This window comes from Zootoca vivipara, chromosome 16, assembly GCF_965207765.1.
Source record: "Zootoca vivipara chromosome 16, rZooViv2.hap1.1, whole genome shotgun sequence".
NCBI lineage: Eukaryota > Metazoa > Chordata > Lepidosauria > Squamata > Lacertidae > Zootoca > Zootoca vivipara.
Genome location: NC_142599.1, coordinates 35,372,597 through 35,400,039, shown reverse-complemented (window position 1 = coordinate 35,400,039; position 27,443 = coordinate 35,372,597). Strand labels below are relative to the sequence as shown.

Sequence of the window (27,443 nt, the reverse complement as noted above, 5' to 3'; positions counted from 1 at the left end):
TTCTTAGGAACATAGGAAACTGCCTTATACTGTCATCTCTCCCAGGGTCATCTCTCCAAGGTTTCAGGCAATTCCCCCCCCCACCACCACCACTACTATCTGGAGTTGTTGGGGATTGGACCTGGGACCTTATGCATGCAGAGCAGGCGCTGTTCCACTGAGCTACAGCTTTTCCTGAGTGTCAAGAATGAGCCAGCTCAAAGCGAAGGGTTACAGCCAAATGCAGCAAGCAGGAGAGCCGGCAGCTGCAGAAATCGGCTCATCTTGACCTTGTTGGGTGAGCTGATAAGACAGTAGCTGAGAGCAGGCTGGAACACAGCCAAAGTGTGCTGGAAGCTCAAATGGGCGTGAATAGACAAGGGGACAGTTTGTCGGAAAAGGAAGAGTTGGGCACTAATCTTTTCTTTCTTTCTTTCTTTGAAAAAAGATTTTTATTGTTACCATTCACATTAACACACCATACAGAAAAAGAAATAAACTTCCATCACCACTAAAGAAAAAAAAGAATTAATACATCAATTAATATCCTTCAAGACATAAAATAAAAGTGGTCTTTTTTCTATCTACCCAACTTCCCGTCTATTCCTTATTACAGATTCTGTATTAATTGTTCACTGCCATTGCATAACGAGTTTTGTTCAATTTCAATATCCCTTGATCAATATCCCTTTATTGGTTTTACCCTTTCAATATCCCTTTATTGGTTTTACCACATTTTTAATACTGCTACTGAAATTATTCGAGTTGGGCACTAATCTAATCTCACAAGGAGTCGGTGAATGGGAGGGCTTCTAGACAGGAAGCAAAACAAACGGTGCAGGGGGGGGGTCGTTTCAATATATTCTGCAAATCCCTGAGCTGTCTGTTTGTTTTTGCAATAAATCCTCCTTTTTAATTATCTACACTCACTGTGTTATCAAGCTGGGAACCTGGACTCCTGACACTTAGCTGCAAGATCTCAATTACTTCTCCCAAGTGGTATTTTCTTGGAGGGGGGGGGGAATGCCAGAACTCACCATGAATGCCTCTCATGTTCTCTTATAATGGCAATGTCACCTGCCTGAGGGGTACAGGAACTAAGTTCCAGTGATTTCTGGCTGAAATAAAGCCCTGCATGTACCACACTGGACCCAGGCTGTTTCCTCTCTCAGAATTAAGCAGAGCCACAGATTCCAAAACACAAAAGACATCTCTTTATTTACACCACAGCAATGTAGAGTCTAAGCTCCCTCTTGTGGAATTCCTGTGTAAATATATTAACATACTAGCTGGCCCTGCCACGTGTTGCTGTGGTTCAGTCTGTTAAATGGAGACTCAGAGTCCCCCTTCAGACTCCCCTCACCTTCAGAGTCCCCCTGTTTTACGCGTGTTCTGTTTACGCAGGCGCATCCCTGTGAGTCCCCCCCACCCTGTGCTGATCCATGACATATCACGCCCTCTCTTCCCACCACCCCCGGCTCATCCCTGTGACTGGTCTGGTCCCACCATGTCCTGACCTATCCCGTCTTCTCCCCCCCACCCCCACCCAGGGGAGTCAGTACCTCCATTCGGCCTAGTCTGTAAAGGCTTCGGCCTAGTATGTAAACGGGAGCCGAGGTGCTGTTGAGAGGAAAGGTTTTATAGGTGTAGTACCAATGTAGCCGCCACTAGAGGGCGCTGCTTTGCAACCTGGTTCTTTTCCCAGCATGCATTTTCTTCTGAGTGGTGTGTTTTGAAACATGGGGTTTTGGGGTTTTTACCTGGCACAGGTGTGACATCTGTCTTTGGAAACGGTACGGGGTTGGTCTCATATTCACATGCGGCATTGTGTCAAAATTTGGATGCAATCGGTCAAGCAGTTTTGGTGAAACATGGATAGTAACGGACATGGCCAGTTTACACACACACACACACACACACACACACACACACACACACACACACACACACATTATATATATATATATATATATATATATATATATATATATATATACACACACCAACCGCCATGATGCATCCCAACCACTTAGAGCAGGCACATCCAACTCCCAAGAGACTGCGATCTACTCATAGTATATAAAAAACTGGCAGTGATCTACCCATTGTCATTGGAGGATGGACCAGAGTCGCTGAGTTTTTTTTTAGGGAGCCAAGGTTTTTTTGGGGGGGAGGGGTTTACAAATCACCAGGGGACAAAAGACCAACCAGGATCAACCAGGAACACCCCACAATCAACCAGTAAGTTGCGATTGACCTGTTGGACATGTCTGATATCTAGATGCCAAAATTAGCAGAAGTGCAAAAGATCATTAATGAGAGAACCGCTAAGAGGAGTTTTATTTAAAAACCTAAAAACAGCATAGTACGTACCTGCTGAGCATGCTTAGCGGCCACTGAACAATGAGTGTCTTTTGGAGAGAGGAAATGGAAAACAGGGGAATGGTGAAATGAAATATCCTGGGGAAAGGCATGTCTTAATGGATGGAAACCTCAACAGTTGCAGTCCAGACTGTGGCATTTTGTTGCAAGGTCTCACTTGGAGTCACTCTCGTTCCTCTCTAACACTTCCAGCAACGCAGCGGATGAGTGAAGAAAAAAGGGGAAGTCTTCAGTTGTGCCTGTAATTGGGCCATTTGGAAATTTCCGAACGGATCGCCTCTCCTGGAGAAACAAGATCACTGACATCGCTGTGGGCTACTACGAGGTAATCTGGAGACAGGTACCCGACCTTGACAGAGAAGTCAAGCAGGCATTTCAAAGCTTTCCACGCTGCTTGGTTGGGAGACCTCTCTGGAAGAGAAAAAGATGGTGGCATGAGACTCCAGAGTTTTTATAAACACACCAGTTAGCTATGCTAATTTCTTTAATTTCCCAGGTGTGCAGCCTGGGAGTCATTTTGGACTCACAGCTGTCCATGGAGGTGTGGTTCCCTCGCTGTAAGAAGCCAAGTTACCGGGAACCAGGCAGAGGGCCTTCTCGGTAGTGGCACCTGCCCTGTGGAACGCCCTCCCACCAGAGGTCAAAGAGAAAAACATCTACCAGATATTTAGAAGACATCTGAAGGCAGCCCTGTTTAGGGAAGTTTTTAATGTTTAACAGACCATTGTATTTTAATATTTTGTTGGAAGCCGCCCAGAATGGCTGGGGAAACCCAGCCAGATGGGCGTGGTATAAATAAATTATTATTATTATTATTATTATTATTATTATTATTATTAGCCTGTTGGATCAGACCACATGCCCATCTGGACCAGCATTCTGTTCTTACAGTGGCCAACCATATTTCCCTGAGAAACCTTTGGTCTGATGCAGCAGGGTTCTAAGTCCATTTTCCAGCATCCTATTTCACAGTAGCCAGCCAGACGTCTCTGGTTAGCTCACAAGCTGAAAATGAGTGCTATAGCGCTCTCCAACTCTTGTTTCCCACTGACCAGAGGTGGACCGCAGACATCATGACTCATAACTGTTGATAGCTTTATTCTCCATGAATCTGCTTAATCTCCTTTTCAACAAAGGAACTCAACAGATCTGGTTTGATCTGGCTTGAACTCTATGTGAATGGACTCAACGCAGTCTAGAACATTCTAGACTAGAATGTTCTAGAAAACGTGACCATGTGCCACGTTTTCAGAGCACACACCTGGAGGGCAGGTGGGGGAAAGCAGGGGTCTTGCATCAAAGCATACTTCAATTTCTTCTGTGAAACAAAAACTGGAGAACATTCCCTTCTAAAAGATTGCTCTGTAGCAAGCTGACTCTTTCACACGCATCCAGGCCCAATTTAGGAATGTATCACAGAGCAACCTTTGACTTCAGAGGACCAACACCCTCCCCTTCAGTACAATGCAAACTGTGTTCCCTTGAGAACCTCCCAACAGTGGCATTCATCTGCACCATCCCATACAAAACATGCAATCCAAAGGGTGAGGTTATAAGCGAACATAAGCCTGGCTGCTGGATTGACCCAATGGCCCCATCTAGTCCAGCACCCAGATGCCTCCATGGGAAGCCTGCAAGCAGGACAACAGCAACTCCCATTCACGATTGCCAGCAACTGGTACTGAGAAGCTTACAGTAGGGTTACCAGATGTCCCCGTTTCCCTGGTACAGTCCCCGAATTTGCAAATAAGTCCTGGGATTTCATCTAATGTCCCCGGGAAATGCAGCGGCGGCAGTCTCAGTAGCCCAGAGCAGTTGGCTCTAGCTGGCTTCAGGAGCTGCTCGGAAGTCCCCATTTGATGGTGGTGCAGGAGCTCTAAGATGCAGCTTCTGGGCTGCCTCCACCTTCCCTGACCCCAGCAACTAAGCTGTGAAGGGAGGCTTCATGCTGCCTATCGGAGCAGCCTCCCAACTCCTACTTGTGTGCAAGCAGGAGCGGGGCGGGGATCTCTCCCTTCCCAGCTGAGGGATCCCCGCTTCCTCCTGCTTGCACGCAAGTAGGAATGGGATTGGGGCTGCTCCGATGGGAAGGGAGGCATCGCACTGCCCAAGCCTCGCCGCCGCTCTCAGCCCTCCTTCTCCACCTTCCATGTCTGACCCACGGCACTTTTCCAACACCACTGAAGAACCAACAACTCAGGGGCTGCCCAGGCTCATGGAGAAAGGAGATAGAAGACTTGGAGGAAGGGGAAACGTGGCGGTTGAGGTCAAGGCGGCAGCCACCCCTCTGCCACCTCCATCGTTGCACCATCAATGTCCTGAACATGTAGTATTTATTTATAGATAGATAGAAAGATGATAGAATGCTTTTTTTCTTTTAAAAAAAATGTTTAGGAGTACTCTCATTGAATTACTGCCCCTCACTGAGGTCAAACTTAGATTCACAAAACATTTAGGGGTATGTGTATCCCTGCATACCCCCCCCAAAGCACTGGTCAGATGATAGATAGATAGATAGATAGATAGATAGATAGATAGATAGATAGATAGATAGATGATAGATAGATAGATATCCCTCTGTTCCTATTAAAGTTACTCCTAGATCCATCACCATGGGGACTGGAATCTTACTTCGTTTCTAGGCATGAGGCCATAGCTCACTGGTAGAGCAACTGCTCTGCATGCAGAAGGTCCCAGGTTCAATCCCCGGCATCTCCAGGTAGGGCTGGGGAAAGACCGTTCTCTGAAACCTTGGAGATCCCCCACCAGTCGATGCAGGCAATACTGAGTTAGATGGGTCAATGATCTGACTCGGTAAAAGGTCTCCTAAGGCATGGATCTACTGACCTGTGAAGGTGCCAATGAAAGCGATGCCCAGGGACAAATCGTTGTAGCCGTAGGTGTGAGATCCAACATTGCGCCAGCCGCGTCCTTCATACACAAGTCCATCCTCACCAATCAGGAAGCTTGAAGGGGGAAGGAAGGAAGGAAGGAAGGAAGGAAGGAAGGAAGGAAGGAAGGAAGGAAGGAAGGAAGGAAGGAAGGAAGGAAGGAAAGAAAGAAAGAAAGAAAGAAAGAAAGAAAGAAAGAAAGAAAGAAAGAAAGAAAATATATTCTAGTGAGTTGCTGTGACTCCTGTACTGCAAGCCTCCCAAGACTAAGGATGGGGAGAAATCTGCATCTCCTCAAAGAATACACCATAATCAAATCCTACAAAATTCTACTCCCCCCCCCCCGAATTTTACAATCCACTTCTCCAACCCAATTACATACAGTCTTACCTCGGTTTAAGTCCGCTGTGGTTTAAGTACTCTCAGTTTGAGTACTCTGTGAACCGGGAAGTGTTTACTTCCAGGTTCCATGGCACGCGGATGTGCAGAAGCGATCTGTGCAGTGCACGCATGCGCAGAAGCGATCTGCGTGGTGCGCGCATGTGCAGAAGCACTCTATCAGCGCTTCGCGCACGCACACTATCACTGCTCTAAGTAAAGGGCCCCTGACCATCAGGTCCGGTCGTGTCCGACTCTGGGGTTGCGGCGCTCATCTCGCTCTATAGGCCGAGGGAGCTGGCTTTTGTCCGCAGACAGCTTCCGGGTCATGTGGCCAGCATGACAAAGCCGCTTCTGGCGAACCAGAGCAGCGCACGGAAACGCTGTTTACCTTCCCGCCGGAGCGATCCCTATTTATCTACTTGCACTTTGATGTGCTTTCAAACTGCTGGGACCGAGCAACAGGAGCTCACCCCATTGCAGGGATTCGAACCGCCGACCTTCTGATCAGCAAGCCCTAGACTCTGTGGTTTAACCCACAGCGCCACCTGAGTCCATCGCTGCTCTATTTGAGTACTTTTCAGGGAGCGTACGGCTCTCTGGAACCAATTCTGTACTTAAAGCGAGGTACCACTGTATATGGAAAATGAAAACAACAAAGACTGCATTATATTAAACTGTCTGCAAATAAACAAATACAACAGGCAAAATATTGAAATCTAATGCTAATGTTTTCATTAAATTGATATTTAATTAAATTAAAATTCGAATTAAAATTCGAATTGTAACAAATTTTCATGATGGCTTTTTAAAAAATCACAACAGCAGCAGCAGCAAACCACATGTGGAGAGGTGGCAAACTGAACTTACGATGTGGAAGAGACACAGAGAAACTAAGCAGAAATGCCTTTTTACATGGAAGGGTGGGAAAGGAAGTGAGCGAGAGATGAAGTGTGCACTTCTTTTATCACTTTTCCTCTTTACACCTCTTGTTTTGTTTGCTAGGCAGATGCAAAGACCTCATCCAAACGAGGCCTCAAAGTGGCTAATCTTCTTTTTAAAGCAATACAGGACAGTAGCCATCACAGCCCTTTGTGGGAGTTGGTGCCATCATTTAATTATTTGTTGTTGTTAAAATTCATTAGTTCCTTCTTTTTTTACCAAAAGGAACTGAAATAGGCTTACATCAGCAAAAATAAACAACAAATGCGTATATTATTGCTATGCATGTGTTATAAAACTAGCGAAACGGATTGTGCTTAAAGTAATCTAGGCTCTTCAATACGTGCAAAATTCCAGTCTAAAAGCAAAAAAGACAGTAGCAATTTCCCATATGGAAAAACAAGCTGATTCACAGCAATGTGAATTAAGTGTGATTGTTGTAAGACTTGAATCTCTTTATAAACAGCTACAGTGGTGCCTCAACTTACGAATTTAATCCGTTCCGAAGGCACCTTCGTAAGTCGAAAAATTCATAAGTCGAAAAACGCCATTGGAAACGCGATTTCCCATAGGAATGCATTGGAAATGGAAAAATTCGTAAGTCAAAGCAACGCTATCTAAAAATTCGTAAGTCGAATAATCCCTATCTAAAACCACCGTGGTTTTCTTTCGGATGTCGAGACATTCGTAAGCGCACGGCCATTACCCCTATTCGTAAGTCGAAAAATTCGGTTGTCGAGTCGTTCGTAAGTCGAGGTACCACTGTACTGACTTGCTATATTATTCTGGAATCCAACACCTTTCCCAGTCATTTTTTAAATAAAAAATAGAGTTAATTGTTTACAATGATGTGCTGTGTGAAGATGTCATTTCTTTTGTTTGTCATGTGTCTTGCAACATTCAGTTCCACTGGAATATCCCCAAGTTCCAGTGTTGTGAGGGCTCATTGCAAACTCTGTTAAATTACTAATTGGCAGGTGGGGGCTCACAACACCTGTATCTATTTTATTGCTTCAGTTCCCCTGTTGTTTGCAAAAGGGGTTTAGATTATTCGGAGCCTATCCAACCCAGCTCTGGAGCGGTAAGATCCATGGGGCAAGGACCTGCCTCTTTGCTTTGTCTTTGAGCTTCTAGTCCTTATGGTTATTGAGATATATAGGGAAACCTATTCAGGCAGTGTGTGTGTGTGTGTGGTCGTATCTTGGTTCCTGAACGGCTTAGTTGCAGAACAAAACGGCTCCTGAATGCCACAAACCCAGAAGTAAGTGTTCCAGTTTGCAAACGTTTTTCGGAAGCCGAACATCTGGCGCGGCTTCTGCTTGAGTGCCAGAGGCTCCTGCAGCCCATCAGAAGCCATGCATAGGTGCCAAGTTCCGGATTGAAAGATCCGGGATCAGCAGCGCCGCAGCGCCGGAAGTCGCTTCTATGCACTTCCGGACATGCGTAGAAGCGACTTCTGGCGCCGCAGACATTTTGGAAATGGGCACAGCAGCATCAGAAGTCGCTTCTACGCATGTCCAGAAGTGCGTAGAAGCAACTTCTGGTGCTGCTGTGCCCATTTCCAAAATGTCTGTGGCGCTGGAAGTTGCTTCTACGCATGTCCAGAAGTGCGTAGAAGTGACTTCTGGTGCCGGCGCGGCACCAGAAGAACATGGCTACCAGCAGGAGCTCCGTAATCCGGGGGGAATACAGGGTATTTTGCCATTCAGGACACCTGCAGGAAATGGTAAGAAAATATGGGGGTTTCCCAGGGAAAACGGGGTACTTGGCAGCTATGAAGCCGCACCTTGGTTTCCGAACAGTTTCGGGAGTCGAACTGACTCTGAGAACCGAGGTACCACTGCAGGTTACTTTATTGTTAAATTGATATTTAAAACAGCTTATGCAAAGTCAAACAATGATATCAGCTAACAGAAATACAGCAAGGAAAATAGATAATTAAGATATTTTAGTACAAGAATAAGAACAACGCTCTTACTTATAGGCCACATCGCACCACCTTTTGAGGCCCAGGTGATAATCCTGCGCATTCCTGACTTCTCTCGCACATTCGGCTTGCGTCTTGCATGGATTCTGAGCCGTATGGATGATGATAACGTACTCAGGTGGGAGGACCTTCAAAGGTTCAGAGCAGTTGGCTGGCTTTGCACCCCACCTGGAGGGGGTGATGAGTTTGAAGCACCCTGAAGCTGGAAACACACAAAAGGAAAACTGTGAAGTAACACGGGTGTGCGGAACCAGAGCTTACAGCATTCCTTTTGAGCTCCACCAATCCTCTTGGTTCCAGTGCAAGCCAACCGATGGCTAACCGAGAGCCAGTGTGGTGTAGTGGTTAAGAGTGGTAGACTTGTAATCTGGGGAACCAGGTTCGCGTCTCTGCTCCTCCACATGCAGCTGCTGGGTGACCTTGGGCTAGTCACACTTCTTTGAAGTCTCTCAGCCCCACTCACCTCACAGAGTGTTTGTCGTGGGGGAGGAAGGGAAAGGAGAATGTTAGCCGCTTTGAGACTCCTTCGGGTAGTGATAAAGTGGGATATCAAATCCAAACTCTTCTTCTTAAAATCCTAACTGAGGTCTGCTCAATGAATTATGGCAGTGCAAGATTTATGTATAAGCTAAAGAAGCTATCGTGTTTCTGCGAAAATAAGCCATACCCCGAAAATAAGCCATACCCCGAAAATTTGCCACACCCCCAAAATAAGCCATAGTGATAGGCAGTTTAACCTTGTAGGTTAAACTGTGCCATACTTAATTTAAAAAATAAGACATCCCCTGAAAATAAGCCACCATGTGTTTTTTTTTTGAGGAAAAATAAATATAAGACGGTGTCTTATTTTTGGAGAAACACGGTATAGCTTAGGGCCCCACTCTCTTGTGGGCCCCCCCAAAAAATTAAGGAAAAAAAACCTGGTTGTACATTTCCAAAACATAAGATCAAAAACAAATAAAATAAAACCTACATACAGCAACAGTGTTTTTGTTGTGTAGGCTCCTATTTGTTATGTGCAAATGGCCATTAGGTCCATAAATTACCATATACTGTAGCATATATTCAACACACACAAAAAAGCGATCATTTGTTGTTGACAAAGAACAGCTGGACAATAAAGGACCTTATTACCTTTACCTCAGCTGCTCCAGAGAAGCAGACACGGAGCAATGGATTCAAACTACAAGAAAAAAGATTCCACCTAAACATTAGGAAGAACTTCCTAACACTAAGAGCTGTTCGGCAGTGGAATTTGCTACCAAGGAGTGTGGTGGAGTCTCCTTCTTTGGAGGTCTTTAAGCAGAGGCTTGACAGACATATGTCAAGAATGCTTTGATGGTGTTTCCTGCTTGGCAGGGGGTTGGACTGGATGGCCCTTGTGGTCTCTTCCAACTCTATGATTCCATGATTCAGTAGCTTATGGCCTCATCAAACCTAAATCCGGCCCTGAGTTATGGTATCCCCATGCATTATCAGGTGGTACTGTCATGTTGATGATCATACCACATCCTGCTGTTGTTTCGATCGGCTTTCAAGCTTACCTTGCGACAGAGCACACAGAAAAAGCAGAATAATCTCTTGGCTGGCCATCATCTTGCTGTTAAAGACCTGTGGGAAATAAAATATTGATGGGTTAAAGCAGGTCTAGACAATATTATATATAATCCAAGCGTGTGAGGATATTACAGTAGACAATGGTCTATGAAACAAAGAGATGGAAGGCTTACATTTAATCACAAGGCTATTCATAATACATTTGCAGAATATTATTCGGATTTATATCAAATAACTGAACTTTTGGAGAAGAAGACTGAGTTATATTTGGGAAATTGCAGATTGCAATTTGAAAGCTGAAACAAAATAGATCACCCCCCCCCCAGTCTAAATAAGTTTTGCACTTCTTTCTATTGGTAGTAGTAGTATCCCACCCTTTCTCCGTAGATCTCTGGGCAGTTCACAGCATACCTCATGTGACTAATTTTGTTTAATAATGTATGGCAGGGAAGAGGCACCCAAACGACACAGAAGGCTTCTCAGATTATTGTCTTCCTGGACAAGATAGGCAGGAAGTGGGATCATACAGACCTAGCACCCTGCTTAATCAGGATTTTAAAAAATGATTGCATCAGTTTTGGCATCTCATGTGTGCAGGGTGATTGCAACAATTATGAATTTAGATCAGATTGGGTTCATACTCAAAACACATACTGCAGATCCAGTATGCTATTTATTAAATGTTACATTTGATTGTACCCTGTTTCTCATATTTTAAGACATACCCATAAAATAAGCCATAGCAGGATTTTTAAGCATTCAAGGAATATAAGCCATACCCCAAAAATAAGACATAGTGATAGGCGCAGCAGCAATGCCGGCCGCGGCAGGAGGAGGAGGAAAAAATAAGACATCCCTTGAAAATAAGCCATAGTGTGTGTTTTTGAGGAAAAAATAAATATAAGACATGTCTTATAATATGAGAAACACGGTAGAAGGAGGCAAACTCCATTGGCTGCTGATACCTATAAAGCATTTGATCCCCTCGAATGGTGCTGCTTGTTGGGTGTTTTGAACAAATACCAGTTGGAGGATAAATCTACAGCAGCAACTGCTTAGTTGTATAAAGTGAATGATGCCACAGTGCGTACCCATGATCAGGATTCCTCGCCGATTTTTATTTGAAGGGGTACTAAACAGAGATCTCCCTGGTCCCCATTGCTCTTCACTCTTTTTGCAGCTGCTGGCTGAATTTATACATCTCAGTTTTTTACAAGGGGACAGTGCAGAGACCACCTGTTGAGTCTTTATGCTGATGATACAGTGTGTATGTTGAGAGATCCTAACAGGGCTTTACTGGCAGCATCACCAGAATAAATAAATTTTGGTGAAGCAGTAGGCCTGCATACAGATTTGAATAAATCTATTATTTCCTCACAGATTGTCTTTTGCCTCAGGCAGAGAGGGCAGGGGAGACAAGCACAACAGGCCTGGATTTCCTCATTTGGAAGAAAGCCAGACACACGTACCATCTGAAGAGGGCCTTCCCATAAGACCATTTGCAGTAATATACAGTGCCACAAGGGGAGGGGCCATACTTTCAGTCCAGACAGGGTCCTGTGATCCTCCAGATGTGATTGGCTCCCACTCCCATCAGCGCCAGCCAGCACGGCCAATCCTCAGCAATGATGGGAGATGGAGTCCAGCAACCTCTGAAAGGCTACATGTTCCCCATCCCTGCCTTAGACTTTGGTCCATCTTGGTTCAGTATAATCTGCATTGACAGCTAGCAGCTCTCCAGGATTCAAACAGGGGTCGTCCCCAGTCCTACCCAGAGAGACCTCCTGTATCAATGTGTGTACTTTGCCATGGAGGTATAACCATCCTCACCTTCAAAAAAAAGATGGGCAGGTGCTGTTGGGCTCCATCTGCCATCTGCTCCAGCCAGCATGGTCAAGAGTCAGGGATGATGGAAGCTGTAATGACCCTGCAAATGTTGCTGGACCTATCATCCCCTGTGAGCGTAGCCAATGGCCAGAGTTGGCGGGTGTTGTAGTCCAAAAGAGGGCCACAGATTCCCTAGCCCAGCTGTAGCATCATTTGACCTGGGATAGCTCAGTCAGTAGAACCTGAGATGCTTAATCTCAGAGTGGTGGGTTCAAGTCCCAGGTTAGGCAGAAGATTCCTGCATTGCAGGAGATTGGGCCAGATAACCCTCGCGATCCCTTCCAACTCTGCACTTCTATGAGTCTGTGAATCTAAAGCCCAACAATAAGAACGGATAATCAGCCAACAGTCAGAGATAATGGGAGCCCAACAACATCAGGGTGGGGAAGAAATGAGCTCCCTGTCCCTGGCCTAGCCCATTTCTTGAAAGCCCAGAAACAATTGAGAACCTACCTGTGCCCGGTTTGAGCTTAGCCTTCCTTCTAAAAGCTGCAGGTTTTACCTCTCTCCCTTTTAAAGGGAGGCGGAGGATTGTGGGGGAAGTCAGAATGTCGAAACCAATCAAGAGCCTTGGGCGAAGTGTCGACGGGCTGTGGATCCTGGCAGCGGCAAGGGTGTGAACCGAGGGATAATAAGGAAGTGTTAGGAAACCCCCTAGGATTGGTGCAGATCCATCAAGTCCCAGAGACAAAACCAGAGGAAGCAAAGGCTTTCTCTCTTGGAGGATTATGTAAGCGAAACGCATTTGCAGAAGGCATCTATGCTGTGACAAGGGAAACCCAGCTGTTACGTCATGCTAATTATAATATGAGTTATGATGTGTCACGCCACCTGCCCTTGAGATGTTTAATATCCCAGGGAAGGCTTTGATGACACAAGGAGATTTCTGTTCTGACAAACTGTTTAAAAAATAAAATAAACCAAGGTGAAATTAAGCAGGAAAGCACAAGCATGGTGTGACGGATTGGGCTGGCTTGAGTAGAACTCCAGGGTGTTAAGTGTTAAACCCAGCCTCTTAGTTGATTGACGGCATTCCATTCCATGAGGGGCGGGACAGCCAAGGGTTTAAAGAGGATGGGTAGCCGTTAATTGAGGAGAGGAGAGAGGGTTTTGGGAGCGGGAGCGGGTGGGAGGTTGTGGTGTAGGTTACTAGAGTAGGTGTAGATGAGGAATTGGTTAGGTTTGTAATTATATGATTAACAAGAACAGTTCTATTGAAACCACATTCTTGTACACATGAAACTTGAACGCAACCGTTAAGATTTTAAGACATTAAATGTTAAGTTAAAGTGCCATTTAAACTATCGTCGGTGTGATCTTTCCAGCAGAGGTATCTATTGCTCATCTGGTGGGGATACTCATTAAAAGGACAAAACCCCTATCTAAAACAGAAAGGATAGTTTGTTGTCCCTTGAGTGCACCGAGAGGGGGAGGAAGAGGGAGACTGGTTCAAGGGTGACACAAAGTTTCCTCGGGAGGGAGGAAAGCTTCACAGTGGGGAAAGCTCAAGTGATGAGAACCCCTTACTGGTGTGTACACTAAGAATAGTCTCATATTCACCCCAGAGCTTAAAAAGATACCGGGCCACGTTTGGGCTGGAGAAGTACTCTCATTTTATTTGTAAAACCCACAAGGGATAGGGGGGTTACAATAAGGATATAGGGAAGAGTAGAGAGGTTTAGTGTTACCTCAGAAATCCCTATTAGTGCTTTTTATCATTTGAGAGGTTTTAAAACAAAAGACGTAAGGTGGGGACTTCTTACGTTGCACATGGCTTGCAGGCCGGTCCCAGCTTTGTGTTAGGATCTCTTACTCGTGAGTAGGACCCTGGCAGAGACACATGCCCGACTGGCATGTTCTCTCCCGCCTGTTCGATCGTTCGGGAGCTTCGAACTTATTCTTCAGCCCGAACATCACAGCGACTGATGCCAACTGACATCAGCACACTTATGGATCCGCAGAGTTTGCGCAATTGCGCAACAGAACTCAGTAGCACAGCATTTGGCTAATCTACTTTATTTACCATAGGTCAACATAAAAAAAAACACCAAGATCATGGCCACTGGTCCCATCACCTCCTGGCAAATAGAAGGGGAAGAAATGGAAGCAGTGAGAGGTTTTACTTTCCTGGGCTCCTTGATCACTGCAGATGGTGACAGCAGTCACAAAATTAAAACACGCCTGCTTCTTGAGAGAAAAGCAATGACAAACCTAGACAGCATCTTAAAAAGCAGAGACATCACCTTGCCGACAAAGGTCCATATAGTTAAAGCTATATAGTGATGTATGGAAGTGAGAGCTGGACCATAAAGAAGGCTGATCGCCGAAGAATGGATGCTTTTGAATTATGGTGCTGGAGGAGACTCTTGAGAGTCCCATGGACTGCAAGAAGATCAAACCTATCCATTCTGAAGGAAATCAGCCCTGAGTGCTCACTGGAAGGACAGATCCTGAAGCTAAGGCTCCAATACTTTGGCCACCTCATGAGAAGAGAAGACTCCCTGGAAAAGACCCTGATGTTGGGAAAGATGGAGGGCACTAGGAGAAGGGGACGGCAGAGGACGAGGTGGTTGGACAGTGTTCTTGAAGCTACGAACATGAGTTTGATCAAACTGTGTAAGGTAGTGGAAGACAGGAGTGCCTGGTGTGCTATGGTCCATGAGGTCACGAAGAGTCAGAAACGACTAAACAACAACAACAAACTTTATTTACATATAATACACTCAGAGCACTGCAACATGGCTCCCTCTCTCTCTCTCTAGCATCAGACAGCAAAGAAAGAACAAAGGACAATAGTCTCACTTCAGGAAACACAGTAACAGAAACATCCTATCTCCGTCACTTCCCACTGTGTGGAGTCAAAACATACACAGTCATGTGATAGACAACAATCCCATGACTGCACAGGGAATGAATCTCTAAAACTTTGATCCTGGCATCTATTATTATTATTATTATTATTATTATTATTATTATTATTTAAACAAATACATTTGTATAATTTGTATACCACTTGATACCCGAGGTCTCGGGGGTGGTTCACAAGATAAAATCACAATACAGTGGAACCTCGGTTGTCGAACGTAATCCGTTCTGGAAGATCATTCGAAACATTCTGAGATTCCATTGTATAAGAACACAAAATACAATAACAACCCAATAACCCCCCCCCCAACCTATTTTAAAAGGGCATCGAACGTCGATCAGCCAAAAGCACATGAAGAAGGGCCTCAGAAGATGATCTTGAGGTCTGGGATGGGCTGGGAATTTTCTGCATCTGGAACCCAGGAGAGATGCTTCCAGTCAGTGCTGACAATACTGAGGTATATAGAACAACTGAAAGAAGGCAGCTTATGGGAAAGGCCATAGCATGCAAAAGGTCCCAGGATCAATACACAGCACCTGCAGGTAGGACTGAGAAGGACCTTTCTCTGTCTAAGCTCTTGGAGAGCTGCTGCCAGTCAGTGTAAACCATTTGAGGCTAGATGGGTATTCCTAATGGGTCTTAAGGCAGTTTCCTATGTTCCTAAACTTTGCTGGCTAAATTTCTCACCTTCCTGTTTCACTTCAAAGGCATACTAGTCATTTGGGGGGTGGGGGACAGATTGGTAAGATTTTCAAGTATCCCTAGATGATCAGGAAAAGGGCTGAAGCCAGAGAAAATGAAGAAAAACACACCTAAAATAAAGGGTCTCCAGTAGGGATGGTGGAGAAATTACCATATTTTTCACTCCACACGATGCACTTTTTCCCTCCTAAAACCATACCTGCCAAGTCTCCCGCTGAAAAATGTGGGATCAGCAGCGGCATGGAACCGGACTTTGCGTAAAAGCAACTTCCGAGGCCACTCTGCCCATGTGTGGGCACTGGAAATAGGGCAGAGCGGCACCGGAAGTCGCTTCTACACATGCCCGGCGGCCATCTTGGTGACGGCCACTGCCATGCGGCCACCATCAAGATGGTCGCTGGGCATGCATTGAAGCGACTTCCGGTGCCGCTCTGCCCGATTTCCGGTGCCCACACATGGGCAGAGTGGCACCCAAAATGGAGGCTCCCTGGCAGGTAGGAAATCCGGGGGATTTCTGGGATTTTTCTCCATTCGGGAGAACAGCGGGAAACGGGTTAAAATCCGGGGGTTTCCCACGGAAAACGGGATACTTGGCAGCTAAGCCTAAAACAGAAGGGAAAATCTCTGTGTGTCCTATGGAGTGAAGGCGAGAGCCGTGCGCAGCGGGAAATGGGCTCTCGGGCCGCCTCCTTGACAGCGGGCGGGGAGCTCCCTCCTCCCCGCCCGCTGTCAAGGAGGCAGCCCCAGAGCCCGTTTCCCACTGTGCGCGTCTCTCCAAGCCAGAGCAGCGCGCAGCAGGAAACGGGGTCTCAGGTGGCTTGGGCAGGCAGCAGCAGAAGCGGGGGGGCAGACGGAAGGCTCCTTTCAGCTGCTCCTCGGTCCACCCCCCATCTCTGATCCTGCCCCTCTGACGCTCGTAAGAGATTGGAGCCGGTGGTTGAGAGAGAGGCTTCGGTTTGCTGTACCCTGCTCTTTCGAGCGTCTGAGGCAGACAGAAGCGGGGGTGATGCATGGGGGGGAGCAGCCCGGGGGGAGGTGTTTGACAGGGAGCAGAGAAGGATCTCCTCCGCCACCCCGCGCCTCCGCCGCGTTCAGCGAGAAGCGGGGGGCAGCAGAGGGATGCTGCTCACTCTTCCCCGCCAACCCCATTTGCGAAAGCAGGCTGGTTTTTGCAAACGGGGTTGGGGGGAGCAACCAGCAGGATCTCCTCCACCTCCCCCCGCACTCAGCGAGAAAGCCTGTGTCAGAAGGGGACGGGGGAGGCAGGGGAAGCCGGACTGGTCCCTCCACCGTCGCTGCCTTCTTTGCTTCCCCTCCAGCAGCACTCCTCCCAGCCTTTTAGAGGAGGAAAACCGGGGGGGGGGGTTGTCTTGTTTTCCTCCACTAAAAATGAGGTGCACCTATGGGCCAGTGCGCCCTATAGAGTGAAAAATACGGTGAATTCAGCACACATTTAAAGGAGAATCTATCAAAATTGCCCTTTTTGAAATAGTATGAGAAGCAGAATACAGCTGTCTGTCCAAATTCACGCTCACCTGGATTTCGTGATGCTGTTCTCCAATCAAGCAATGTTTACCCAAAAATGCACTTACTAATGCATAATAATGTGTACATTAGTGGAAATAACACACAAAATCCATTATATTACAGAAAGTGGCTTGGGGAAATTGTGTACCTGGGTCAAAACTACCCTTATGGAAATCTGTTTATAAGGATCAATTTGCACTAAAAATGCTCATGAATTTTTAGGAGGATTTAAAAAACAGAAACAAAAAAAAACCCCATCATATATTCATTACTGTAAACATTTTCCAATCTTGTTCTCTTATTCTATAAGTTAGGTCCGCAAGCTGCGCCAATTCCATCAGTTTAAGTTGCCATTCTTCTTTAGTTGGGACCTCGTTCGCTCTCCACTTTGGGGCTAACAAAACACGGGCCGTAGAACGATTTTTTTATATGTGTGTAGACTCCAACCTTGTCTTGCCTCTTCATTTGCAAGGCAGCCTGCAGAGCCCTATTGTGCCACAAGGTGGCAGGATGAGACTCCAGGAACTTTGCCCAAAGGGAATGCCACCCTCAGTTTTGAGCCCTGCACATCTGTTCTATATAGCTTTATTTGGGTCCAAATTAACTTCTACCAATGGTATGCTCTATACACACATAAAGGAATCTGATCTGATGTGGGGGAAGCAATCTCCGCCACACCTGAAAGCAGCAAGCTAACTTAGGAGTTATTCACCTTCAAGAAACTCCCATCTATCTTGAATTTCTTCTCTTTGAGTATTTCTGACCCCACTATCTCACCATTAGTTCTTTAAGCTTTCGGAAATCAGCCTTCTTAAAGTCCAGAGTGCATGTCCGACTTCATTCCTGCTCATGAGCTCATAGAGACTGCAAGCAGCTAAGTAGAACTTTGGAACCATCTATGTTTTTTTTTTGTACGTTTGTATTATATTAATTTAAAATTTGATTATTTTAATAAATCTGACATAGGAGTTGGCTCCTATGCAGGGCTGGATTTAGATTTGATGAGGCCCTAAGCTACTGAGGGTAATGGGGCCCTTTATATGTCCAGCTGTCCTTTGTCGACAACAAATTGTCGCTGTTTTCTGTGTTGAATATATGCTATATGGTAATTTATGGACCTAGTAGGTACCTAAAGCCATTTGCGCATGTTGCCATGCAAGCAGTCTATGCAGAATATAGGCACCCTATATATAGAAAGGAGCAAACCAGTGATATTTGAGGGAGCAGGCTAGCAGGCGGGGCCCATGACTTACATCATAGGAGCCTTCACAACACAAAACACTGTTGCTGTATGTAGGTTATATTTTATTTATTTATTTATCTTATATTTTGGAAATGTACATCCATCGGTTTTTTCTTTAAAAAAATTTGGGGGCCCCAAGAGAGTGGGGCCCTAAACTATAGCTTGTTTAGCTTATACGTAAATCCGGCACTGATTGTGGCAAAACCTGGGTGCTCTGCAAAAATGGTATCTCCACTTGCAGGAAAACCTTGCATTATTCTATTGTGCCACCAGGTGGCAACAAATATTCACCAAATGCACAGCAAATTCCCTTTTCCTAAAAGATAAAAGATAAAAAGATAGAAAGAGCCCACAGTCTCTCCTCACCCATCCACCTGCACAATATCAGCCCCTCCAAGTGTCCGCATTTTTCAGGGACAGTTCTGGGTTTACAGAAGCCATCCTAGTTTCTGATTTGATCCAAGAATGTCCGGTAAAGGTAAAGGGACCCCTGACCATTAGGTCCAGTCGAGACCGACTCTGGGGTTGCGGCGCTCATCTCGCATTATTGGCCGAGGGAGCCGGCGTACAGCTTCCAGCTCATGTGGCCAGCATGACTAAGACACTTCTGGCGAACCAGAGCAGCACACGGAAACGCCGTTTACCTTCCCGCCGGAGTGGTACCTATTTATCTACTTGCACTTTGATGTGCTTTCAAACTGCTAGGTTGGCAGGAGCTGGGACCAAGCTCACCCCATCACGGGGATTCGAACCACCGACCTTCTGATCGGCAAGCCCTAGGCTCAGTGGTTTAACCCACAGCACCACCCGCGTCCTCCTTAGGCTTTTCCTTAGGACGTCCCTATTTTCATCAGAGAAATGTTGGAGGGCATGGAGTTATGTGACTCTCGAGCCAGGGAGATAAATAACTATGCAACCTCTAAAAGAATTTTAAGGTCTCAAATATAGAATAAATATTCATAAATGCACACATATCGAAATATATGAACCATGTGTCTGAAATAGTACAGGAGAGCAATCCTGAAGCCATTTTACTCTCCCAATGACCTCAAATATTCCTCTGCAGTAAGGGAGGCAAATGGCGAAAGCTTTCCCATTGTCTTTTTGCTTGCAAATCCTGCCTTAAGGACGTATTTGCGTATGAATAGGGTGAGCCTGTGACCTGGATTCAGGAACTAAAGAATTAACCATCACAAAAGAATGGCCAGGCTGCCCAGGTAATGCAGTCAGTGACCATTATCAGGTATCCTGGCAGACTGGATTTCTGCTGTAGACCAGCTCCTACTGTGATGTATGTATGATGTTTTTTTTGGGGGGGGTCTTGGGCTACAGGGTGGGCAATTTCAAAAGTCTATATAAGAGCTTGTGCACCATTGTTCAGGGGTCTCCTCCCTCCTGAGTGTGGTGAGTGGGGACCCTGTTGCAACTGTTCTTTGAATAAAGATCAGGCTTAGTGGCCGCTTTGCTTCTCAGTATACTCTGGTCAGCCTTTGTTATTTTCTCCTACCGATAGGGAACCCACTTAAAGACTCTATATGGGCTCCGGAATACCCCATAAGGGAAAGGGAGCAGTGTTTTTTTATATATAACACCAGTTTATTTATATTATTGTGTAGTTTATGCTATTCAGCACCCTGCTTTTCAGACTGTGTGAGAGGAGTCAGCCCCTAAGCCTACATTTCAAACATACATTTACATTGGATAGGGGTGTCTTCTGCTGTGCTGATTCACCTTCAAAGGACTGCTCTGTCCCTTTGCACTCAAATCTGCCTGAGGAATGTTGCCCCACAAAACTGATTTTTTTATTATTATAAGAAAAACCTGTTTAAACTGGTGGTTTTTTAGTTTTAAAACCAGCTTGCGCTATCAGGGGAAAACCCAGCTTGAGGAAATTGTGCAAGGATGCAACACTATCTGCAGTCTGTTTCCTCTTAAACAAGTTTGCTCTGTGTGCAATCATAGAAGGCTAAGTGGGAGGGCCCTCGGTCAGATTCTGGCTCCTTTTCATTACCCCAGCAAAACTCCCAGAGTAACTTTGTTACCATTGCAGTGATGGGGAACTACTAGCCCACAGGCCTCATTCGGCCCAGATTTGGCCCATGTGGCTGTTCCTCACAAACTACACCCATCTACCACCAATGACATCAGATGTGAGACAAGTATGGACAAGGCTACAAATGAATAATCAGGAGCTTAAAGTTGGGTGACCAGGAGTTTAGACCCTCCAAGTGTCCCTATTTTTCAGGGACAGTCCCAGATTTACCAAAGTCGTCCCGGTTTCAGATTTGATCCCAGAATGTCCCGCTTTTCCTTAGGACGTCCCTATTTTCATCGGAGAAATGTTGGAGGGTATGGAGTTATGTAACCCCCGAACCAAGGAGATAAGTAACTATGCAGCCTGTAGAGTCCCCTGTCCTGTCACCTGCTGTTTTATTAAAATAACTTGAGGGGGGGGGGCAGAAATCTGAGACCTTCTGCATGCATTAATAGGCAACCCAAATGGAGTGACTCTCCTGTAAAGAAAGATTGCAGCGTTTGGGTCTTTTTAGTTTAGGTGTAATGAGGGGTAGCATGCTAGAATTTACTAAAATTATGCACGGCATAGAGAAAGTGGATGGGGAAACTTTTTCTCCCTGTCGCATAACAGTATAACTCATGGGCACCCAAGGAGGCTGCATGCTGGAAGATTCAGGACAGGAAAAGTCCTTCTCCATGCAGCCCATTGTTAAACTATGGAACTCACCTCCACAGGAGGCAGCGATGCCACCAACCTACGCAGCTTTCAAAGAGGATTAGACGATTTCATGGCTGCTAGCCATGATGCCTGGGTTCTACCTCCCCAGTTGGAGGCAGTACTACACTGGCCTGCAGGGCCGGCTCTAGGTAGACCCCCGGTGGTGCGGTGTGTTAGGGCGCCGGGCCGGTAGGCAGGGCGCCGCGCAGCAAAGCGGCGCGGAAACCATGCTGCACCCTGCGAGGCCGGGGACGCCGGAGCGATCTCTGCCCCTCAGCACCAGGGCGGCCGATCTGCTCGAGACTGCCCTGCTGGCCTGTGAGTGCTCCAGTTGGAGAACAGCCTTTACCAAAGGTGTCATGGGCTTTGAAGAAACTCGATCTCAGGACGCAAGGGAGAAACGTGCTAAGAGGAAGGCACGCTTGGCAAATCCACACCGTGATCAACTCCCGCCTGGAAACCAATGTCCCCACTGTGGAACGACGTGCGGATCCAGAATTGGCCTCCACAGTCACTTACGGACCCATTGTTAAAATCGTGTTTATGGAAGACAATATCTTACTCGGCTACGAGTGATCGCCAAAGAAGAAGAAGAAGCTTCTGAGTACCATTGGCTGGAAAATGCAGGAGGGGAAAGGCCCTTTTGCCCGGGTCCTGTTTCAGAGTTCCCATACGCATCTGGTTGGCCACTTTGAAAAGAAGATGCTGGACTAGATGGGCTTGGCTCAGGAGCCTATTCTTATGTCCTCGCCATCTTCATGCACACCTGGGCTTCAGGTAAAGATGGCGACAGTCCAGGTAGCCAGCTCCAGAGCTCCGCATGAAGCCCTTGTTCAGGGAAGTTTTCTGTGTGTGATGTTGTATTGTGTTTTTGCTATTTTTTTTACCATGAGCCTCCACGAGTGGCTGGGGCAACCCAGTCAGATGCACAGCATATAAATACTATTGAAGAAGCAGTGATATGCAGTTGAAAATAGGATTAATGGGATGGGGGGGGGGGGAGTCAGGAGATTCAGAGTGATCTTGACATTTGGATTCGGAATCGTTTTTGTGGTATGTTTATGTTTTGGAAAACCGAATAAAAAATTATTTCAAAATAATACCAATAAATAAATGCCGCATTTCCCCGAAAACAAGACACTGTCTTATATTTATTTTTCCTCAAGAAGACACACTATGTCTTATTTTCAGGGGATGTCTTATTTTTCTCACGCGTCCAGCCTCGCCTCTTCCTTGGCGCCCTCCAGAACTGCGCCTATCACTATGTCTTATTTTCGGGGTATGGCTTATATTGCGCAAATGCGTAGAAATCCTGCTGCGGCTTATTTTATGGGTATGTCTTATTTTCAGGGAAACGGGGTGGGGGTATATTATTGCTATTATTACAGTCATCATCGTTTTGTTCTGCTACGGCACAATGTCCCCTCTCCCTTGCTTTGCAGGTTCAACAGAAATATTCCTACAGCGGCCCCACAATTTCAGAGGGGTTCCAGAGTGAGCATCAACTCCCCACACAATTCCACTGAGGGTGGCTGAAGGGGGGGGGGTCAGGCCACAGCTGTCAAGCTTTCACAAAGAGAGAGGCACACCCGGTTCTCCAAACTCACTAGGGCGTACAAACATTTTTCCTCTCCAGGACGAATCAGGGCTCGGCTGAACTGGAGCCATGGGGTGGTGGCTATATCAGGAACACCGACATTTCAAAGATCAAAGAAAGGCATTGTTGTAACTTCCCCCAGTTTTCACTCTGAGGTGGAATGAGCCTCACCCATCGCCCATAATAGGGATCGGCAGCAAAAAATGTTGCCCTTAGACATGTTGCTGTTTGCCATGCCAGCCAGTAGCCATGCCCTCTTTTGGAGTACAGTCGTACTTTGGATTCTGAACGCCTTGTGAGTCGAACATTTTGGCTCCCGAACTCCACAAACCCGGAAGTGAGTGTTCCAGTTTGCAGACGTTCTTTGGAGCCCGAATGTCCGACACGGCTTCCGATGGGCTGCAGGAGCTTCCAAACGTTTTGGAAGTTTTGGAACGGGCTTCCGAAACAGATTGCGTTCGACCACCGGGGTTTGACTGTATATTTGAGCGATGGGGCATGCCTGGATCTCTGTTTTCTACCTGAGAGCACACCTTTTCTGTGACATATCTATGATGTTGTGATGATGCTTCTGGAAATGCATTATGGGAAACTTTTTTAAAAAACGGATGTAAGCGTTGTTGGGGGCTTCTGGCCGCTTCGTCTTCGTGGTAGTGAGAAGTCGTGTTGCAAAAATAAAGATCAGGCCTACAGGTCACTGTTTTGCTTATGTCTCTTGCTATGGGAGTCACGATCAGGCAATTGTGAGGTGCTCCAATGACTCCCTTTTACAAGTAACATAGGTAAAGGTAAAGGGACCTCTGACCGCAGACAACTCTGGGGTTGCGGCGCTCATCTCGCTTTACTGGCCGAGGGAGCCAGCATACAGCTTCTGGGTCATGTGGCCAGCATGACAAAGCCGCTACTGGCAAACCAGAGCAGCGCATGGAAACGCCATTTACCTTCCCACTATAGTGGTACCTATTTATCTACTTGCACTTTGACGTGCTTTCGAACTGCTAGGTTGGCAGGAGCTGGGGCCAAGCAATGGGAGCTCACCCCGTCCTCGGCTCAGTGGTCTGAGGCAGGTAAAACAGGCAGGTAAAAGGTAAAGGTAAAGGGACCCCTGACCATTAGGTTCAGTCGTGACCGACTCTGGGGTTGCGGTGCTCATCTCGCGTTATTGGCTGAGGGAGCCGGCGTACAGCTTCCGGGTCATGTGGCCAGCATGACTAAGCCGCTTCTGGCGAACCAGAGCAGCACACGGAAACACCGTTTACCTTCCCGCTTGGAGCGGAACCTATTGATCTACTTGCACTTTGACATGCTTTTGAACTGCTAGGTTGGCAGGAACAGGGACTGAGCAACGGGAGCTCACCCCATCGGGGGATTTGAACCGCTGACCTTCTGATCAGCAAGCCCTAGGCTCTGTGGTTTAGAGCACAGCGCCACCCACGTCCAAACAAGTGACATACACAAGATTTAATAGCAACAACCGATGGGGGGTGAAGGTTGTGGTGGAGCCCACTGATAAACATTCCCTCTCTTTTTCTAGCACAAAAAAAAAATTTGGATGTTATTTTCATGAATATATGTATTTTTTTTTGTAACCAACACTTTGTATGTTCAAGATAGCTCAGATAGTAGAGGACGAGACTCTTAATTTCAGGATCATGGGTTCGAGCCCACATTGGGCAAAAAGATTCCCGCTTTGCAAGGGTTTAGACTAGATGACCCTCGCGGTCCCTTCCAAATCTGCAATTGGATGCACGACTTTTTGTATGCACGACTTGACTGGCAAACCGCATTGCAAAATTCAGAGAAATGTAAATTTCAAAGGATGGCTACCTCTAGGTCTCCAAGAGGTTTTGGAAACTGCGGCTGAGGTGGGCTCATCTATCAATCAAACTTCTCCCCCATCCTAACCCACTTGGATACATCCCTTGGTTATTTCGCTCCCTATGAGGTTGGTGATGAGAACAGAACATTCTGTGTCAACCCCAGGATCGCAACATCCCAGCTTTTATTGCCAAAGACCTCTCGTTGCATCAGATATGCCCATTTCTCATTTTCTTATGCTAGAATCAGACTCCACAGGTGCTACTGGTTTGGGAGGAAACTTGAAGAGCGTCCTGTAAAATCAAGTCTCTACTGATCAGCGCTACTGTTAAGCAGAATGGGGCACCTCAGGGAACCCAGCTAATTAAAGAGGAATAAGATAGGCCAGGGGACGCTGTGGTCTAAACCACTGAGCCTAGGGCTTGTCGATCGGAAGGTCGGCGGTTCGAATCCCCGTGATGGGGTGAGCTCCCATTGTTCGGTCCCTGTTCCTGCCAAACTAGCAGTTCGAAAGCACATCAAAGTGCAAGTAGATAAATAAGTACCACTCCTGCGGGAAAGTAAACGGTGTTTCCGTGCGCTGCTCTGGTTCGCCAGAAGTGGCTTTGTCATGCTAACCACATGACCTGGAAGCTGTACGCCGGCTCCCTTGGCCAGTAAAGCAAGATGAGCACCGCAACCCCAGAGTCGGTCACAACTGGACCTAATGGTCAGGGGTCCCTTTACCTTTAAGCTATATCTTGCCCCCCTGCTTCTGCTGGTAAGCAGCCAGAGGAGCTGAGAGATACTGGGGGCACCCCCAAAATCGCCATCTTGCAGCAGCAGTCTAAATGGAAGGGCAGCATGAGAAGCAAAGGCCAAACTCTGGTTCCATCCTCAATATACATTTGAAGCAATATCACAGACCTTCCAACATTTTCCCCAATGGAAAGAGGGATGCCAACAACAACAACAACAACAACAACTATTTATACCCCGCTCATCTCATTGGGTTGCCCCAGCTAACCTGGGCAGCTTCCCTCATAATAATAAATAAATAAACAAATAAACCATTAAAAAAACTTTCCTATACTGTACAAGGCTGCCTTCAGATGTCTTCTAAAGGTTGTATAGCAGGGGATCCCAAACTAAGGCCCGGGGCCGGATGTGGCCCAATCGCCTTCTAAATCCGGCCCGCGGACGGTCTGAGAATCAGCATCATTCTACATGAAGTAGAATGTGTCCTTTTAATTAAAATGCATCTCTGGGTTATTTGTGGGGCATAGGAATTCTTTTTTTTTCTTCAAAATATAGTCCTGCCCCCCACAAGGTCTGAAGGACAGTGGACCGGCCCCCTGCTAAAAATGTTTGCTGACCCCTGTTGTATAGTTACTTATCTATACAAGGGGTCACATAACGCCATAGCCTCCAACATATCTCCGATGAAAAGAGGGACGTCCTAAGGAAAAGCAGGACATTCTGGGATCAAATCAGAAACCGGGACCGCGTCTGCAAATCCAGGACTGTCCCTGAAAATAGGGACACTAGGAGGGTCTGATATCATACTCCTTGGCTTCCCCCCCAAGACTCTTGCAAACTTATTAAGGGTGTTGAGAGACCCATTTCCCCCTCAACAAAGTTACAATTCTCAGAGTGGATTAGCAAGCAATCCCTCTTCCCAGAGAACTCTGGGAACTGTAGCTCTGTGAGGGAGATAAGGGGTCTCCTGGCAGCTCTCAGCACCCTTAACAAGCTGCAGTTCCCAGAATTCTTTAGAGGAAGACATGCTTCTTTAAAGTGGCATGAGACTGCTTAAAATGTATGGTGCGAATTGGGCTTCATACACTCAGTAGAGATGGAGCTGTCAGTTTCATAGAAAGCTTGTTGAAGGGGGGGGGAGGAAGGAAGTCTTTCACCTTTTCCCCACTTTAAAATCAGTTCTTCCATTACTTAAACTATAAAGTCCACATTGTAGGAATTATTTCAATCCTGCTAGTGTCTTCAGATATAGATATAGATTGGCAATAGAAAGCTTGTTGAAGGGGGGGAAGGAAGTCTTTGGCTTGGCAGAACACGGAAAGATTGTATGGTGATATAAATTGAAATTATTGTTTGATGATAAAATGAATAAAAATTATATTTAAAAAACAAAAATAAAACCAGTTCTTTACATTTCTGCAGAAATGTGCTTCTATGGGGTTTTGTAATCCTCGTAAAAATTCACCAGCATTTTAGTGTGGATTTCTCCTATTAAACACATTTTTGTGTGTGGTTCTTAATATAGTGCATCATTTTGCAAGCAATTCCCCCAGATAGAATGTATTTTGCATGTTGTTTTCACTAATATATCCATCCCTTATGGACACTTTCCCTTAATAGATTGTGTTTGTTTAAGCATGGTTTGGATGGAGAACTGCATTGGAAAAGGGTTGTGTGTTTTGGTTATTATTCTGTTTTGGAAAGGGCCATGATGTCTCTGGTCTCCAAATCCCATCATCCTCAGCCATAGAATCATAGATTTGTAGAGTTGTAAGGGACCGGATTGTTTTGTGTTTAAGATCATTGAACTCCCATTCAAAAGGAACTTGCTTAACCTATTTTGGCCGTTTCAAACTATGTCAGAAATACTTGCTATGCTCTAATGTTTATCATTAGAGGGCCAGAGCTCACACACAGCGTGCAGTTGCACCTGCAATGTCATAAAATTTGTAATATCCACCAAACAGAGATCCCAAGAGAATCAGCCCCCTGGCTGTAGGAAAGAAAAATACTCACCGAGGAGATTGCCTGCTCCAAAAGGTGGTTGAATCTAAATCAGAAACAAATCAAGCAAGGGATTCGAGGATGGTTATGGGTGTGCAATGCACTAGTCCTGTTGAAGGTCCCCCAGCAGAATCGTGATGTGCTAATGAGCAAGGATCAAAAAGGGTGGCATTTTTAAATTCTCCATGTTTGCTTATATCTGAATGTGTCT

General features: G+C 46.1%; 1 protein-coding gene across 2 annotated transcripts; it reads right to left on the bottom strand.

Moving 5' to 3' along the window:
• Window positions 1-2,291: 2,291 nt before the first annotated feature.
• On the bottom strand, window positions 2,292-27,443 carry LOC118076089 (peptidoglycan recognition protein 3-like). 2 transcript variants are annotated; one of them, XM_088660061.1, is made up of 5 exons: window positions 27,245-27,443; window positions 10,104-10,170; window positions 8,551-8,761; window positions 5,209-5,327; window positions 2,292-2,772 (listed from the first exon to the last, which is right to left on the bottom strand). In XM_088660061.1, the coding sequence occupies exons 2-5, from the start codon at window positions 10,153-10,155 to the stop codon at window positions 2,591-2,593; spliced, it is 564 nt and encodes a 187-aa protein (XP_088516187.1). In that variant the 5' UTR covers window positions 10,156-10,170; window positions 27,245-27,443; the 3' UTR covers window positions 2,292-2,590. The 2 variants fall into 2 exon arrangements, with proteins under 2 accessions (XP_088516187.1, XP_034954519.1); XM_035098628.3 differs by lacking the exon at window positions 27,245-27,443 and adding an exon at window positions 12,457-12,727.